Source organism: Pseudopipra pipra, chromosome 3, assembly GCF_036250125.1.
Source record: "Pseudopipra pipra isolate bDixPip1 chromosome 3, bDixPip1.hap1, whole genome shotgun sequence".
NCBI classification, from domain to species: domain Eukaryota; kingdom Metazoa; phylum Chordata; class Aves; order Passeriformes; family Pipridae; genus Pseudopipra; species Pseudopipra pipra.
Window position 1 is genome coordinate 39,096,810 of NC_087551.1, and position 16,918 is coordinate 39,113,727.

Here is a 16,918-nt window from a genome sequence, read left to right on the forward strand (position 1 = left end):
GTAAAAGGTAAATTAATATAAGTGTAAACTTAAAATCTTAAATTTAGTACTTTATATGACAAGTAATACAAATCTCTCCAAAGGAAATAAACATTGCACTTTCAAGATTTTTGTGACTCACAATGAAATATCAAAGAGTATGAGTGTTAAATGAAAAACCATTGCAAGATAATAAGCATTTCTACATGTCTTTGGTTTTGAACCCTCCTTTTTGGAAAAGGAAACAGAACAATCAAAACAAAATACATACAGAAGAAACAACATTGAGTACACCACAAAAACAAATAAGAAACACATTTGCTAAAGAACCATCAATGTTGTTACCAGTGGGGGTTCCAGGGTTTGAAAAGGGAAGGTAGTACCAGTCAGAGGAATATCAGGACAAGGCACTTACGATGTGGACAGCACAAAGAAACAATTGGAATAGAGCAATAAATCTCATATCCATGTTGACTCAAAACAGGGCTTTCTATCTGTTGCTAAGGTTGACATGGGACCAGAAAAAAGGACTGCATATGAGGAAAAGTTGACTCTATTCCCATAAGTGTCAACGGCAGTTTTTCTTTGAGTTCGGGAATAATAGTTTCAGACCTACAGGTTGCAAACTCAATGACAATTACTCATTAATGTGCTTCTGCAGCAGATGACATGAGAAACCACTAAAATGCACATTTTACATCCCATCATTCCCCGGGAATATAATTGAGGAGTAATTAATTACTTATAATATAAGCATCTTCCTCAAAAACAAAAAGGAGAGAAAATCTTTCTAATCTTTGGTACTTTCTTTGAAGTATTTACAGATGGTTATTCATAGGATTGCAAACAGACATAAGAACCTGGGTATCCCATAAAATCTAGATACTTTGAAACTGTTCACTACAAGACTTTCCCACAGACACACTGGCTTGGCTTTCTAATGCTATCAGGTATTAATACCAGTACCTGTACAGCTCTTAGGTAAACTACTTTTCAATTAATTGAAAAAGGTGTGCTTCATAATATTAAAAAAAGTTATTTGAAAGTAGCATAATGTCAACAATAATGTAACCCTGAAAAAGAAAATTACAGTCTTTTTTGCTTGAATTTGCTTTTCCTGTTTTCTCGGATTTTCAGTAGCTGAACAATAATACATTAGAAAAGATGCTGTTAGCAAATATTATCCCTTTGTGCCAAGAAATCTTTGACAGTGATTACTGTATCTTGACACTGCTGCTGCTCAGTAACAAAGAAAACAAAAAGAAAATTATCCTAATTACTGTGTAGAATTTTGTTAATCTGCCAAATAAAAAATTTCCACTGAGAAAACAAATAAAACACCAGATCAGCCTCCTCCCCAACATTTGGCTAATGAAAAGACACTTCTGTGTTTGAGCTCATTGTTTCTGCTGACTGGTATACACATTTTGTATTTTAAATTCCCTTTTCACATGGTGACATGAACATCTCATGGCAACTGCTCCTACAAAGCTCTTCCATTACTTGAAGAAAAGAACTTTTGAGGTATAGCAACCTTAACACATGAAGTAGCTTTCCGAACAAGGAAGAGGCATCTGCAAACAGTATTGATTTCTCTAATTTAGTGATGCACCACCTCTTTCTTGTATCAACTCCTGACTGCATTAGATAAACCTAGCCAGTGGCATATCCTCTCCTTACTAACCACCCTCAAATCCTCACTGGATCCACCACTGATTTCCTGTGCTTGCACAAATCAGTGCAGCAATAAAGCCACATTCAATACACAACATAAAGGTTACAGGAGGACTATAGCACAAGGCTTTGTGTATATATATAATATTATTTTCCTTTTAACATTCATCCATTGCAAATACTGGGCTAACTAAAATGAAAATAAATAAAAAGGAACAGGAAAAAAAAGTATAAAAAAGCTTGCTGCTCTTATATCTAGTGTGTCAATCACTGTGCAAATCCTGAGAAAGGGAGGAAGAACAAAGTAGGGAGATTTGACATGTAAACCAAGAATTTTAGAATAAATAATTGTAATAATAATAGAAAAGTCACACTAGTCTAGCAGTCTTACAGGAACAAAAAAATCTTATAATGTTCAGGAGCTGTACAGTGCTGACACAAAGCTAAGAGCAGGAAAAATAAGGAATATGCAGTTGTTTTTAATAATTACCACGCTCATGAGTGATGACTGAGGAAGGGAGAATAGGACAATTAGTTCAAAGAAAAAGAAACAGGGAAAAAAGAAAAAAAAAGGTGAGAGATTTTTTTTAGAAAATACAAAATTAGTTCTGTACTAAAAGAGAAACATCAAATAAATAGAAAAGGAAAAAAAAGTCCTTCAAATGAGGAAGCACGAAATACTCTTAATATTGGTAGAGTCAGTTATGCAGCATTTAAGGGTTTATTTATATTTTCATGCAAAATAGTCACCACTAGAAACAGAGCAGTGGTCAAAAGAAAAATGAGCTTGACAGTTCATTTCAAAATCCAACATTATGAATAAGTTTAATCATATAATAATAGAAATATTGTCCAAAAGAACAAAACATTGAACAGAGTAATCCTCAGTAAAACATGAGAGTAATGGCCAAAATTTATGTGCCAGATAGCTGCACCAGTGCTCAATTCAGTCTTGTAGCCAAATTTTATCCACATGGTTTCATTTTTTTGTTTACTCATATAGGTCTGGCAGGATTTAATCTATAATTTAAATTGTGAGAGCACTTTCAGAGAAGCAGCATTTTTGACTAGTCTTGAAGTCATTCAGTCAAATTTAACAGTTCATGAAAAATCATTATTTGTGACAAACAGCTAAATATTAAAGAAATAGGCCGCATAAAAGATCTACTGGCTCAACAGACAATGACATATACAGTGTTGCTGGTATGAATTATGATCCTTCAAGTGCAATAAGGATTATACAGTCAAGCTTTTTTACCTTGTTTTTAAGATAAAAACATGTTAAAAGATTAGGTCACCGTAGGATTTAGCTATAAAAATTCACTGTAAAAAATTCTGAGGATAAGGGAAGAAAATGTGCTCTGGTAGCTCTCGTAAGTATAATAAGAATGAACTTAATATTTCCAGACAACCACAGTAAGGGAGTAGTAGAACTTACTGTCAGACAGAAGAAAGGAATTGACAGTGAACTGACAACAACAAGGGCAGAAAGCTAAATCGGTTCAAAGTCAAAAGTAAAGTGAAAATTTTGTAATATTTCCCCAAAGAGAAACAGAAAAGAAACAGCTTTTCCAGTAGGTTTTTCTCCAAACAGCAAATACAGTTCTCCCGACTGCTTATATTTAACTTATAGCTTAACTAAATTGTGTGGTTTTCCGTTTAAGAAATCAGGTGGGAACGTATAATTTCATTTTAGACTTAAACTGGTTAGGGACTCCTAAAATGTTTTACATGCATAAACACTGCTGTTTGTAATCAGAATATGTTTTCAATTTTACATGTAATGTCTTCACTTCTTCAGAATGATGGGTAAGAGTCCTCTGAGACCATTCTGAAATCCAACACATGCTAGTGATTTACTGTTGACAAGAATGAGCTTAGGTATGCCAATTAAATAAATATAAATCACTTTTAAGAATCCTGTTTCAACTTCAGCCTCTCTCTATATATATTTACAGAGTTCATAGAATTATAGAACATCCTGAATTGTGAGAGACTCACGTGGATCATTGAGTCCAATTCCTGGCCCTGCACAGGACAGCCCCATGAGTGACACCATGTGCCTGAGAGCGTTGTCCAAACATTTCTTGAACTCTGACAGGCTTGGTGCTGTGACCACTTCCCTGGGGAGCCTGTTCCAGTGCTCAAGTACCCTCTGGGTGAAGAATCTCTTTTTAATATCTAACCTAAACCTCCCCTTGGTTCTTTCAGCTTGCTTCTTCAAAATGTTAAGATAAAAGTTCACAGAAAATTTCTGTTGAATCAATAGTACCTGATCCCTCTTCAGTCACCATTCCAAGGCCTTCTGCTTTGTTCTGACGTTCAAATGCATTCAGGTCAAGAACACTGCAGTGAGAAAAACGACATTTGTCCTATGATTAATTAAATGTATGCAATATTTAATTTTCTGAAAGTTAAAAAGGATTTGTGATTTAAATTTCTAATCATACTTGCATCAGGAAGATACATCTCAGTGGCTTAATATTGTATCTGCTAAAAGATTACAAAAGTCAGCTCTACAGACTTGACCTGCTTTTGCCCTGACACTGACAACAGAATTCAGCATTTTATCACTGACCAAAAAAAGTGAATGCATATGTTTCTAATATGCATACTCATTTTTAGGTGTTACAAAGAAGCCATATTATTGACTACTTCTGCATGATAGCCCAGTTCATCCCAAGCAGTAAAGTCCATTAAGAAACTGTCATTATTAGCTCCACTTCGTGTTTCCCTCTCACCACATTCTGAAAAACTGAAGCTGTCAAAAGAGAATATGTATTCAACTAACTAGATTTAAGGAACATATACCTTGCATATTTCCATTTGTGAACCTGTGAAGTTCTGCCTGCCAGGGCTTTGCATATCAGCTAATCATGGATAACTTTAGTTCATAAGCAAGAACGCTTATGAAAGTCAGATGAACCTAGAACTACAACAGCAGCTCTGCTGGCAAGAAATCTCACTGATTTCAAGATGAAACTTGGCCAGAGAAGAAAAAAAGTATATAACATGGTACCCTTGACATAACAAGAAGACTAAACATTCGATCCAGGAAGTCCTTTATAGTCCTATGTTTTATGTTCATTAATACATTATTTATTGATACTGTTTATTCTTAGGAGTTACATATAAAACATCTAAAAATATATATTTATATATGAAATCAATATAAACTGTCAGTAAGCATGAATGGACAAAAAGGTCACAGCACCTCCACAATTTATTAAAAAAAAATATACACATTCCTTTTTCTGCCTTCTAAAAAATCTTATGAATATTTCTAACAAAGCCGGGTTTTCCCAAAATCTTTATGATTACTTAACATTGGTCATTAACCTGGTCTCTGCAGGATTACAGAATACCTCCAGAGTTATGGATTTGCCTCTCAGGAATGCTCCTAACTCTGGAGTTGTTTTCCGGCATATCTCAGGTAGACACGAATTACATAAACATTTGTGACAAGAGCTCCTTTACAGCGGTAGATCCAAATCACAAAGGCTTTCACACCACAAGCACCACCCCATCCTTTATCCCAAATCTAGCACATTGCAAGCCCCAAGTGCTGTTTGCAAGAACTATGTAGAGTATCTTTCCAAAATTAAAAATCCCATGGAATACAATACAAATCCAAAATAATAAATTTTTAAAGTAGATACTTTCTTACCTACAGGATTGCATAAGACCAGCAAGGCTCTGAAAGAATCCTACATCCTTTTTATCTTTGAGGTAGTCAAGCATTTTCTGCAGCAAACACAAAGAATTTATGCAGAGAACTATTATTCATATGTATTAATTTAGATAACCTAATACTATATAGATTCTATATTATTATTGATACTGGTGTTTGGAAATGTCTCTAATATTTACAAATTGGTTAAGTGTCCTGCAGAGAAAAATCCAGGTATCAAACCCAAAAATAATATTTAATGCTCAACTTTACAGAAAAGGCCATCTATTTCAGATATTCCTTCCTAAAGCATTAAAAATAAAAATAGTAACTAGTCAACACAGCCAGCAGAATTCAGTGTTTAATATAAATGCTATCTTGCCACTACTAGGCCAAAAATTTGTATTGACATTATTGTTTCAACACCAGACTGGGCTTTTTATAGCCTCAGTTTGTTTTAAATTATTTTAGCTGTAATAGCAATTTGAGTATTTTTTAAATTTGTTTTAGCTTTATTGCAATGCATAACACCTATCTGAAAACAGATTTTAATAACAAGAATTTATTCAGTGGAGTGAACTTTTATTCTAGAATGCAATGTGTTGTTGAGTGATGATAGCGGATGACACCAGAAGTCTCAGTTGTGAGCAAAAGTCACAAACTTGAAGATCAATCTTAGTAGGAAAGCTACAAGAATTCATGTTACAAATGAGGTAAAACTATTTTTGCAAATAGCAAAAATAATAGAAAAAGTGGATAATAAGTAACCTCCAAAATGAAGTGAACATAAGCATACAGTATTAACAAAACATATCAGCACAATCCCAAGTAGACACAAGATCACAGAAAAAGAATACCCCCATCAACAGCAGTACACTAATCAAAGCAAAGAACTCCAGAGGATGATGGTGATGACTTTTCAAAACCACTTCTGTACCTCTCCCCCCACCCATATCATGCTTCCCAAGGAAGACTGAAGAGTTGATTCTAGGACCTAAGGGAAAATTGGAAAGGTGAGCATAACAGTAGAGAAAACAGGTAGAAATGAGGCAACTCAAAAAAACAGGAATTCAAACTGTACTACTGATGCTTTCATTTTATATGTCTAAGTATACCATTTAGATTAGTAGCATTAGTATTAATGTAACCATACTAATAATTTTTTCCTGCATTCTGAGCAGTTAAGACTTTATCAAATAATTAAACAAAATTGATTGTAGGATTTCAAATTAAATTACTATGTACAAATGTCATGATTTTCCTAATTTAATATCATGACATCGCAAAGAACAGGCATTGGTTCAAGCAGACATTTTCAGCACAATCTGTAGCCTTTCTGGTCAATTCCTCATAACGATAGCCCCAGAAAAGAACATTATTTGCATTCAGCTGCTTCAGTGTCTGCTTAATTTGGGACTTCAGCTGTTTCCAGTTGTTTGTATACTTCAAACTGTCCTACAGTAATTTAGGAATGGCAGCTATGAAGCCTTCTTGACTCAGGAATCTTCAACTAGTATAGTTGTACTAGTACTAGTACTATACTATACTAGTATAGTACACTGAATGTACCCTGTATCAGTCTCTTCAACAGGATACTCTTAACGTATCAGACTTGTCCACTGATCACCAAATTATCTTATAGATTAGTGAATCAAGCTTGAGTACTCTGCTTTTATCAGCAAGACTCTCCATTGCATAAGCTAAGGACTTGTGAAATTGTATATCATTCTTTTTGGTGAAGGTTGGGGTCAGCAATTTTGCTCTGCTGACTATAGGACAATGGCAATCTACTCTCTTCCCTCCCAAAGAATTCCTCTAAAAGTAGATGACATAAAACTTCCTCCTTCCACCTCAAGTGCAAAACAAATTTCTTTTAACCTTGTATACAAATAAGAAATAGATACCTACCAAACAAGATACTTTGGTATACTATTTTTTTCTGGGAACAAGAGTAAGAGGATAAACAGCATGTGACAAACAGCCACACTATGTAATGCGCTACTACCATAATAATGACCATGTTATAAAGATCTATACTGACTAGAGTGGGTAAAAAGAAATTAATATCTTACCTGTTGAACAGTAGAATTTCCTCCATTTAAGATGGCAATTCCTAGCTTTAGGGTAGCTGCAACCATTGGTCCCATCTCACCTTAAAAATTATTTTAAAATACATGTTTAGATCATATATAAAATAAGAATGTTCTATTAATTTAACCATTCAATGACTTGTAAAGCAGACTCTTCATAATTTCTAGTGTGACTTAATATCTTCCTGAGTGCCTATAGACATAGTGTAATGTATACACAGCACACAAAAGAGGTAAGATATAAGGCAGGAAGAACTGAACTCAGTGAAAATAAATCATGTTTCAACTGCTAGAGCATCCAACAGTTGATTTAAGGCTGGGTGCACAATTTTAAGCTAGCTATCCAGTTGAACAATGTGTCTCCTCTGCATGCCAGTCTAGATTTTTTTTCCAGTTTCTTCAGAAAATTACATGATCCAAGCATTTAGTCACAGTAAACAAAATTTGTAAACAGGAATTTTTAAAACATCACTACTGTGGAAACAAACCACAGAAGTAAAAATGAAAGTATCACACCTTAGAGTAAGATGGTTTCTAAGGGACAAAAGCATCGTTTACACTTCTGAAATTTTTTATCAAAGTACACCAATAAAGCAGATATTTGGGGAATAATAAAAGGACTGAAGTCTACATCTACTCCAAAACGGTACACATTCCAGAATTTGAGGGCCTTTTTGTCATGGCATACTGCTAAAGTGATGAAGTTTTTCACACCTCCTCTCAACTAGCACTAGAAAAAATAATAGTAACTACAATAGACAACAATAGACTCTTGAGAACTAGTCATAATACTTTTCTGGATTAGCTGTCAGCAATTTTTGAAACTCATTTTGAAAGCAAACCTCAGGGCCTAACATCTGCAGGTTTTGGCCAATAAAAAACACAATCATTTCAAAGTTCATTAGAAATAAGGTTTAAAATTTAATCTACGTACCAAAACCTTACCTTTACTAGCACTGATGGTTTGCAGAACCATCTCAGCAGCACCCCGATCATGCAGTCTGGCTTGTTGATACAAAAGTTTTTGCTTTTCCATTTCTTTTTCCTGAATAAAAATTCCAGTCATTTAAGGTGAGAATTCAGTTACTATCAGTCCTCCAAAAGTTTTTGGTTTTCTCTTAGTATATGGGCTCTATGGCAACATCATGGACCATTTTAATACATACAATGCTACTGAACAAATATTTAACAGGATCAAGAAATAATGTCCACTTGGTATTTTTCTTTAATATGCTTTTAGCAGTTTATCTGGAAAGAGTCATCTCAATTGTTCAAAGCCCATGTTCATTATATATATATATATATATACTGCATGTATCAAACTTGCACTTTTGTGCCGTGTTTTTGTGCAACAGTTCATACTCTTAATTATCTTCTATAGCGTGACCATAACTTCATACTGCTCAGTATGTGGCTCTTGAGTTGCAAGTTGTTGCTGAATACCAGAGTAACAGAAGCATCTCAGAATTTTTTTCAAAACATATAATTATATTACAATATAGATTGCCCACCCTGCTAACAAAATATTTGATAGAATACACTGTGCTTTTATATTTTGCAATCTCTAGCGGCAACAAACAATACTGCATGGCGTTGCTTGAGCAATGGTGAAGTTTGTTTTTTGTCATTTAAACTACTACCGAAAACATAAAGAAGAGCATAAAGAGCAAACATAAAGGCACAGTTAATTCCAGATGAGTTTGAACTTTCATCAAGTTAATTGAAGTTTGCTGGAGAATTGAGGATGACTAAGCAGTATAAGTTGCAAAATGGAAGTTGCATAGAGCCCTATGACAGTGAGTCCATCAGATGGCGTGGTAAAAAGCTTACTCAAAAGGAACATGACACAATCAGTTAGTATCATGTCCAAAAACACAACGCCCAAAACATGTATGACCTAAAAGCAGGAACAGCTGCAGCAGAAGTAGCCAGAATGACAGCTTTGCTGCCATAAACTTTCCATCCAAGTTACGGAAAAAATACTTTGGAAGATGGAAGAGGTTTAAAAAATGAAGGCTTGCTAAATAGAGGATATGAATAATAAATTAAAAAAGAAGAGGTATAAAAGAGAAATATGTTCAAATGAATGAAAAAGAAACCTTTAACTCAAAAGCAAACCAACACAGACATTAATGCTGTTACCAGAGAGTTCTCGCCGAGGCTGGCAAATTTGTTTCTTAAATCTTTGATAATATCGTGCTGCGGAAACAAAATTCATCAGGTTTTGTTTTTCTTTTCACACTATTAGCTCTCCTGTGGTTAAATTGCGGTTTAAATTGCTTTAAATAATGTGACAGATCTAGATGGAGGCACAAAAAGGAAAAAAAAATGGCAGCGTTGCTTCATATTTAGCCATGCTAAGGTTTGAAAGTTTTGCCTTCATGTTTAAACCTCTTCCTGGGAGTTCAACAAAAGCAAAACAGAAACATACACACACACACACACACATACACACACCACACACACAAACCACCATCATGACAAAATCATGACATCACAGGTTCCAAATAGCTACAATAAAATATTTTCATTTGCTTCAGATGTCACTGAAAACTGATCAGTGTTTCTTTTCTTTTCTTAAAAACTCTTTCCTATTTCTAGTTACTTTTAGACTCAACAATTTTTCATCTTTCTTTCACTACAAAATTTATTATTCACAAGCCTAATGTCAGCTATACTACTTTCATTATCTGATATTTTCTGATGAGTTTATAAATATGCTTACAGTGAGGACGCATCTGAGTAATCTGTAGACTAACTTCTTGCAATGGTACAATAGAAGAACAGTCAAAAGAGGCATTGCCGAACAGCTTAAAATGAGAGGACTGACATTTCCAATGGAAATCAAGATGTCTGGGTAATTAGTAACAAAACAGAGCAAAAAAAGAAAACGAAAACGAACCAACCAAACCAATACACCAACAAAGAAACACCAAAAGCATTTCTTCTAAAACCAGTCTTTGATGATAACACCCAAAGATCATGGTTCCTTCTTCAGGTTGACAATGCTTTTTTACTGCTGCTTTCTCCATGAAAAGTTAATACATATATATAAAACATATGTGTGATGGCAGCACTTATAAGAAGTGGGCCACCCACTGCCTACAAGTATACTAAATAATTAAGGTATGCCCATTTCTCTAAGATGTGCTTACACTGTTATCTGTGCTACCAGTTTCAGCTTTTTGCACTTTATCCACTTGCTTGCCTGTTGATGTCAAAAAAACTACCAAAATAATAAGGCAATGGTTTGAGTTTTCTGTCATATACAAAACAATCACACTAATAACAAAGTACTTCCTAAATGAAACATTTAAAATAATTCACCAGAATTTAAAAAAAAAAAAGCAAAAACAAAAACAAAAAAATCCTCATTGAAGACCAAATCTATCTTATCAGGGATGTTTTCCATTCACATGTGAAAAAGCTGACTACTTAGACATGTATTCTCATATCATAGACTTTTTCCAGCAACCTACCAAATCAAGGAAACTTTTGAAACATATTCTTTAAAAGCAGAGACCCAAACATCTCCTACTTTAATCTATTTTTTCTTTGGGGGGGGGGGGGGGTGTTAAGTCATTATAAGCAATCGTATGCCAAAATACATTGGGGAAAAAAACCACAATTTTTTGTTTGGATCTGTAGGCAACAAACTTGCTAAAACTAAAAGAAGCTTTAACTGACAAGCATGTCACTGAAATTCTTCATTTTTGTAACCCATACAGATAATGATACTTGGACACTCTATTGGAGCTAAGACATATGGAGAGGTTTGTTTGCTCTCAGCACTAAGCTCCAAGCCACAGACTGCCTCTGGCATAAGATCCCACTTTTACAAAGCATTCTCTCTCTTTTTTTTTTTTTTTAATATGAAACCATGAAATTAAGTTAAAGAGAATGAACAAAAAGATGGAAAGAGAAGAAATTACTTTCAACTCAACTGTTAGAATATAAATCCTTCTCCTTTGAATTGTCTTCATATTTTATACTTTTCAAGACTTCTGTTTAGTCCAGAGAACAAATCCTACTAGACGAGCCTTACACTGGCAAAACTAGTGTTCCTTTCAGTGTCAGACACGCATGAGTAAAACCTATGTAATTAAAACATCAGGTACTCATGCAAAATCTTTATGTATATATTTTTATATACACCTTTATTTAGAATTTAACCCTTTAAGTTCAGTATATGCTGGTTTATGCTCCACAAATGAAATTGATTTTTCCCTAAATTACTCCTTTTGGACTTCATCATTGAAGCATCACTGATCATTACAGGGGATTTGGACTAGACGACCTTTAAAGGTCCTTTCCAACGCAAACTATTCTATGATGCTATGCATAAATAATTCATCCTGTAGTTTTAGAGTGAAAACCATGTACTAGGTTGCACACATTCCATTATGGATAGGAAAAACTAATAAAAAACACATTTTTACGTACTAATGGAAATGTTTAATTCCTAAGAATTGATAAATTGATTATGGAGTCTGACCTTAATTTCTGTAATCCTTTAGCAACACTAGTTGCTTATTGTAAATACATGGTGTATGGTTACTCTGTTTATTCAGGATTTGTGACAGTAAGAGACAACAGTAACATGTTCAACAGGCTAGAGCTTTAAGAGGTTGCATTATTTGTATGTAAAATTGAAAATCTTTCTGTGCTTCAGATAAGTGATAGCATAATGCATCATTTTGACAGAAAAAGTAGTGAATACAGAAGTCTATCAACAAAGTTGCTACTAATAACAGGAATAAAAAAAACTAGCATAAGGAAGCTCTATTTCCCCCATTTCTTTTCTTCCTCTGAAGAGTCAATTTAAATCAATGTAATACAATTGAGTTTAAAAATATGAAATAGATTTTGACTCTTTTGTCTGAGTTCCCATCCCGCACATATTTAGAGCATATTAATACGTAGCAACCAGCAGAGTCAGCAACTCAGATGCAGAAAACTATTTGCATTCAGTAGTAAAATGGTTCAATTTGAAAGAATTTCCTACCAGACAGAATCAAAAGGGACTGTGACACCAATTCTATAGGGAGACAATTAAGCATTTGTTCAATATGACAGAAAGTTAACTTAGAGACAAAGGGCAAGGGGCAAGTACAATTGTTATAACTCAAAGCAAATAGTAGCAGGTAAACAAGACAGGAACATAGTAGGACACAGACAACTTTATTGTGGATTTATATTGTCACCTCCCTGTTGCCCACACAGTGATCCCAGTATAGATTAATTGTACAAAAATGAGACTACATTGCTCCAGATATGGGTATGAAAATTGTCAATAAAATACACTTGGCATTCTAAAGTTGCTCAAATGTCTCTGTTGCTCTGTGAAAAGATTTAAGACTTTAGACACCACACATTTTTAAAGCCTAGAGGAGCACCAGAGTTTTATTCCCATACAAATTGAACAGTCATCTTTTCGGATGCACACATAGCACGGATTAAAAGAACTGCCTTCAACATTGGATTTTGAGGCAGATTGCCAGACACAAAGAAACACACAAATGCACACACACGCACACACACAGCTGGTATATCTGGTTTCATATCTGTACAACTGTTTCCTGTCACGTATGAAAGAAGCAAGAATTGTTTCTTGTTGTGCTTTCTTTTTCCCTTTTAAAACACTCCTCAGTCAGTAAGACAGAAAATTTTCTATGGAGCCTATAACATTTAGTGTATGTAACCAGGTAAGCAGAGTGATAGATACTTAGTATGTGAATAGTTGCATTATTTCAAGTAAAAAAAGAAGAAATTATACTATTAGATTACTTATATATTTCCTTTACAGTTTTGTAATATGCACTTTGTGTTTGTGGCTTTATAATACTTTTTAAATAACTTTTAAGTTATGAGTGTGAGTACACTCATCTTCCAGGATAATGCCTTTCTTGTATGAAGGTGGAACATATCTGTGCAAATTTTTGAAGGAGTATGTGGTAAAGCTGATCCTGAAATACATCTCTTCCCATAGCTGTATGGGAACCCCTTTCTTTTGTGATCTGAATGTTAACAGAAGGCTAGCAAACGAAACACCAAAATAATCTTGCTCTTTCCATGGAGAAGTTCACAATTGTTTCCCTGCATTGCCACAGGCAATGAAATTTGACGTTACTGACTGGAGTCTGACCATTAGCTAAATCCGTGCATTCCAAATCTCAAGCAATTCATCTCTACTTAGTCTAGATGCCACTAGCCACAGCACAAATAACTGTATTTAAACATCTCAGAAACAAAAACTCTCAGAATATTGACCTTGCAGCACTATCAGCAAGCAGCCTGAGTCAACAATGGGAACTAAGACTTCTACCTGCATAAAGTAGGCAAGTAGGCTGCTGAATAAGCCATGGAACACCTTATAGAGACAAATGGTGAGACTTTCACAATGGAACACAACAGACTGCATAAGAAATTGAGCCAATAAAATAATTCACACTGTGAACTTTCAGAGCTCTTGCCTCTATGTTCTTAGAGAAAACTTGGAACAACAAGGAATCACTTCAGGTAAGGAGTAGCTAAGGAGTTTCTATCAAATACTGTCATGATGAAGGCTAAGGACTTAGCAATTCCAAAGGATCTGAATCAGAGATGAACTGTGATTGATGTTCTCTCCGTGATAAACACTGGAAACAGAATTCTACCACTGTATCAGAAGTGTTTGTCTGCTAAGATACAGAAAAGAAGTTCAACTACTTTCCCTTAAGAGCCAAATAAATTGTTTTAATCAGTCAGATTAAATTATAACCAGAAAGAACAAAACTGATGCACAAAAGGCAACAAAACAATATGAATAAGCCAAATAAAAGTCTGTTTTACCCAAAACGGTAACACTATTTTATATGACATATTCTGCATAAATAATTCTTGGAGTCTTTAGTGAGTTTGTGCACAGGAAGAGTTTGGTAGAGATGTCATGCTGGAACTGAAATGTTAAAAACATTTTCAAGACCCTTTAGTTGAACTTATCCAAGATGTTGGGCCTGAAAAATCACAAAATTAGACCCAGACAAATACACACATATTTTTTTTTTGTTTTACCTTGCTGCGTTGTGATCCTGTCACCTTAAGGAAGGGCAAGGACAAGAAGCGAAATAGTAATAAGAAAAAGAAGTCCAAAATTTTTTTCTGCAGGTGACTGACCAAATACATACACAAAATTGCCTTTTGAACATATAAATACATTATTTAAACATAAGTTTCACAGCTATAGAAAAAATAATAATGAGAAACAAATGAATAAGATCTTCTCTCAAAACAAAAAAGTTGAATGCTGAACAAAAACCCATTAAAATTTAGATAAGAAGCACTAATAAATTCCTTACTGATAATTTTTTTCAGTTATTTCAATGACTTTCTATTTATTGATTTTCACATTTATAAGCACAAGACTTTTGACACCTAACAAGCATATATGGGCTAAGTGAAAGAAGCTCGTAGAAATAAATATTCTTTGTTTAGTCAATGGTATGTCACACATTGCATTTTCAGGGGGAAAAAAAAAGAACACTGAAATTTGGATTCATACTTAGATATTTGCCAAGAAACAAAAATTTATATATTGGGTATATTAGTTGTAACTCAACCGAACTTCTGAGTGACTGAAAAGAATTTAGTATTGCTATTCTTTCTGATTTCTGTATACAGTCAAATAGGGAATATGTAGTTAAATACTTCAGTGCTATCTCATGCAGCATCATGTAGAAAACACACAGAACATATGAAGTGCACAAAACAACATGAGTAAAAGGAAACATAACCCAAACCACTCCTCAAAAATCAAAACAGCATAGATAGTTTTATATGAAATCAATCAGTACATTTAGAAATATTTTTAAGAAATAAGAAAAGTACATATTTCATGTTTCTGTGGCTTAGTAAAGATATGAAATATAAGTATTAACTGCTTTGAAAGATATGAGACAACTTTTAATGTCAGAATTGTAGTATTATGAAATACGTTAAAATAATTCCCTCAGTGTCCCTCAGAAGAGACAAATTTTAACAGACTCCATTTTATTAATGGAAAAAGAGAGACAGATCTCAGAGCAAACCCATGACAAGGACTCATCTCTTACTCTTGTAGTCAACTCTTGTGCATATCCTTATACAGTGATGATCACTAAAACTCAACATTGAACAACAATAAATACAGATTTCCTATTCTCAACATAAGCAAAAGCTTAGCAGTACTGATGAATAAAAGCTCATATTTTATTAAGAAGCACTAATATATATGTGAACATAAAACTACTGTATGAATTATTGGTACTGAATGAAAATGACTACTGCAAAAAGCATTATTCTTTCAGTATTTTAACAATCCAAACTAAAGGTAGGGCACAATACTTTAAAAGATACAGTCTGTTATTATCAGACTTTTATTATAAGTTACTAGCCATAATAGTTATCTTCAACAACTAAAAAGTTAAAATCAATGAGATAAGTATGTAAAATCCATTCAATTACTCTCTATATAATCTTATGTGATACTATGCATGTTTTTGTTTTACTAATATTAATCTGGTGACACATCTGTCAATCCAGCTTGTGACATGCAGTTCACTGGCATAATAAGCTGCAGTAAGCCATGAACCAAGAAACATAAATGTCGGCTGGAAGCTATGAAATAATGTCTAACATGACAAGAAAAACAAAACAAGTATGATCTTACTTCAAAACTCTTTACTTCTTCTTCACCATCATCGTCTTCTTCATCATGGCAGCTCTGATATCATGTAGAAAGAAAACATTTACTGATAAGTTGCGAGGGAGGAGGGCATAAGCCTTCCTTCACTTAACAAATATTTTCTCTTGATCTTCATTAGGTTTATTAAAACAGAAAATACGCAAAAGATATCAAACAAGTTACCTTTGCCATAATGTCAGCATAAGCCATATACAGGAAATCTTCTTCCAGTTTACTGGTTAATAGAGAGAGGAAAGGGAAAATAAACAAGATTAGAGTCATTATTGTAGAACTGAAGTGCTAAAATAGTTTTAAATATCTTACAAATATTTCTAAAGGATTTCTATGCTCACAAGTAATTACAAAAGTATTTTTGGAAAATGAAGACTTGATTAACTAATATAAATGGAAAAGTATAGCCAGCTATAAACAAAGTACTCAGAAATTCATAAACATGAATTCATAAAAATTCATAAAAATGAACACCGTTAATTTTTCAATTATACTTAGAATATACTTGTATTTCACATTTAGAATATAGCTGTCAATAGGGAACACAGACAGAAGACAGAGGTGTAGTACGTCCTGAACACAGCATTCATAACTGTGAAAAAGTCGTGTTAAAATCTCTTTACATGCCACAAGCTAAAGAGGTGAGAGCATAACTCGAACTCACCATATGTTCATATGCACATGTTTTGGCCTAGCATATGCAATCTCACTTGAAAAGGGACACATATAACTTCAAATACAGGAGTAATCTGAAAATCTGCATACACTCTGAAGTCTCTCACACCATCCCTA

At 34.0% G+C, this 16,918-nt stretch overlaps 1 protein-coding gene across 4 annotated transcripts in view; it reads right to left on the minus strand.

Annotated features, from left to right (window-relative positions):
• RYR2 (ryanodine receptor 2) overlaps nucleotides 1-16,918 on the minus strand; it is a 394,356-nt gene that overhangs the window by 41,706 nt on the left and 335,732 nt on the right. For 2 of the 4 annotated variants that reach the window (XM_064648733.1, XM_064648731.1), the window contains 8 exons: nucleotides 16,298-16,349; nucleotides 16,100-16,153; nucleotides 14,467-14,490; nucleotides 9,556-9,612; nucleotides 8,359-8,458; nucleotides 7,396-7,475; nucleotides 5,321-5,397; nucleotides 3,926-3,999 (listed from right to left, as the gene is read on the minus strand). In XM_064648733.1, coding sequence (XP_064504803.1) covers nucleotides 3,926-3,999; nucleotides 5,321-5,397; nucleotides 7,396-7,475; nucleotides 8,359-8,458; nucleotides 9,556-9,612; nucleotides 14,467-14,490; nucleotides 16,100-16,153; nucleotides 16,298-16,349 — 518 coding nt within the window. The remainder of the gene's footprint in view (nucleotides 1-3,925; nucleotides 4,000-5,320; nucleotides 5,398-7,395; nucleotides 7,476-8,358; nucleotides 8,459-9,555; nucleotides 9,613-14,466; nucleotides 14,491-16,099; nucleotides 16,154-16,297; nucleotides 16,350-16,918) is intronic. The other 2 variants (XM_064648732.1, XM_064648734.1) reach the window with 2 other exon arrangements.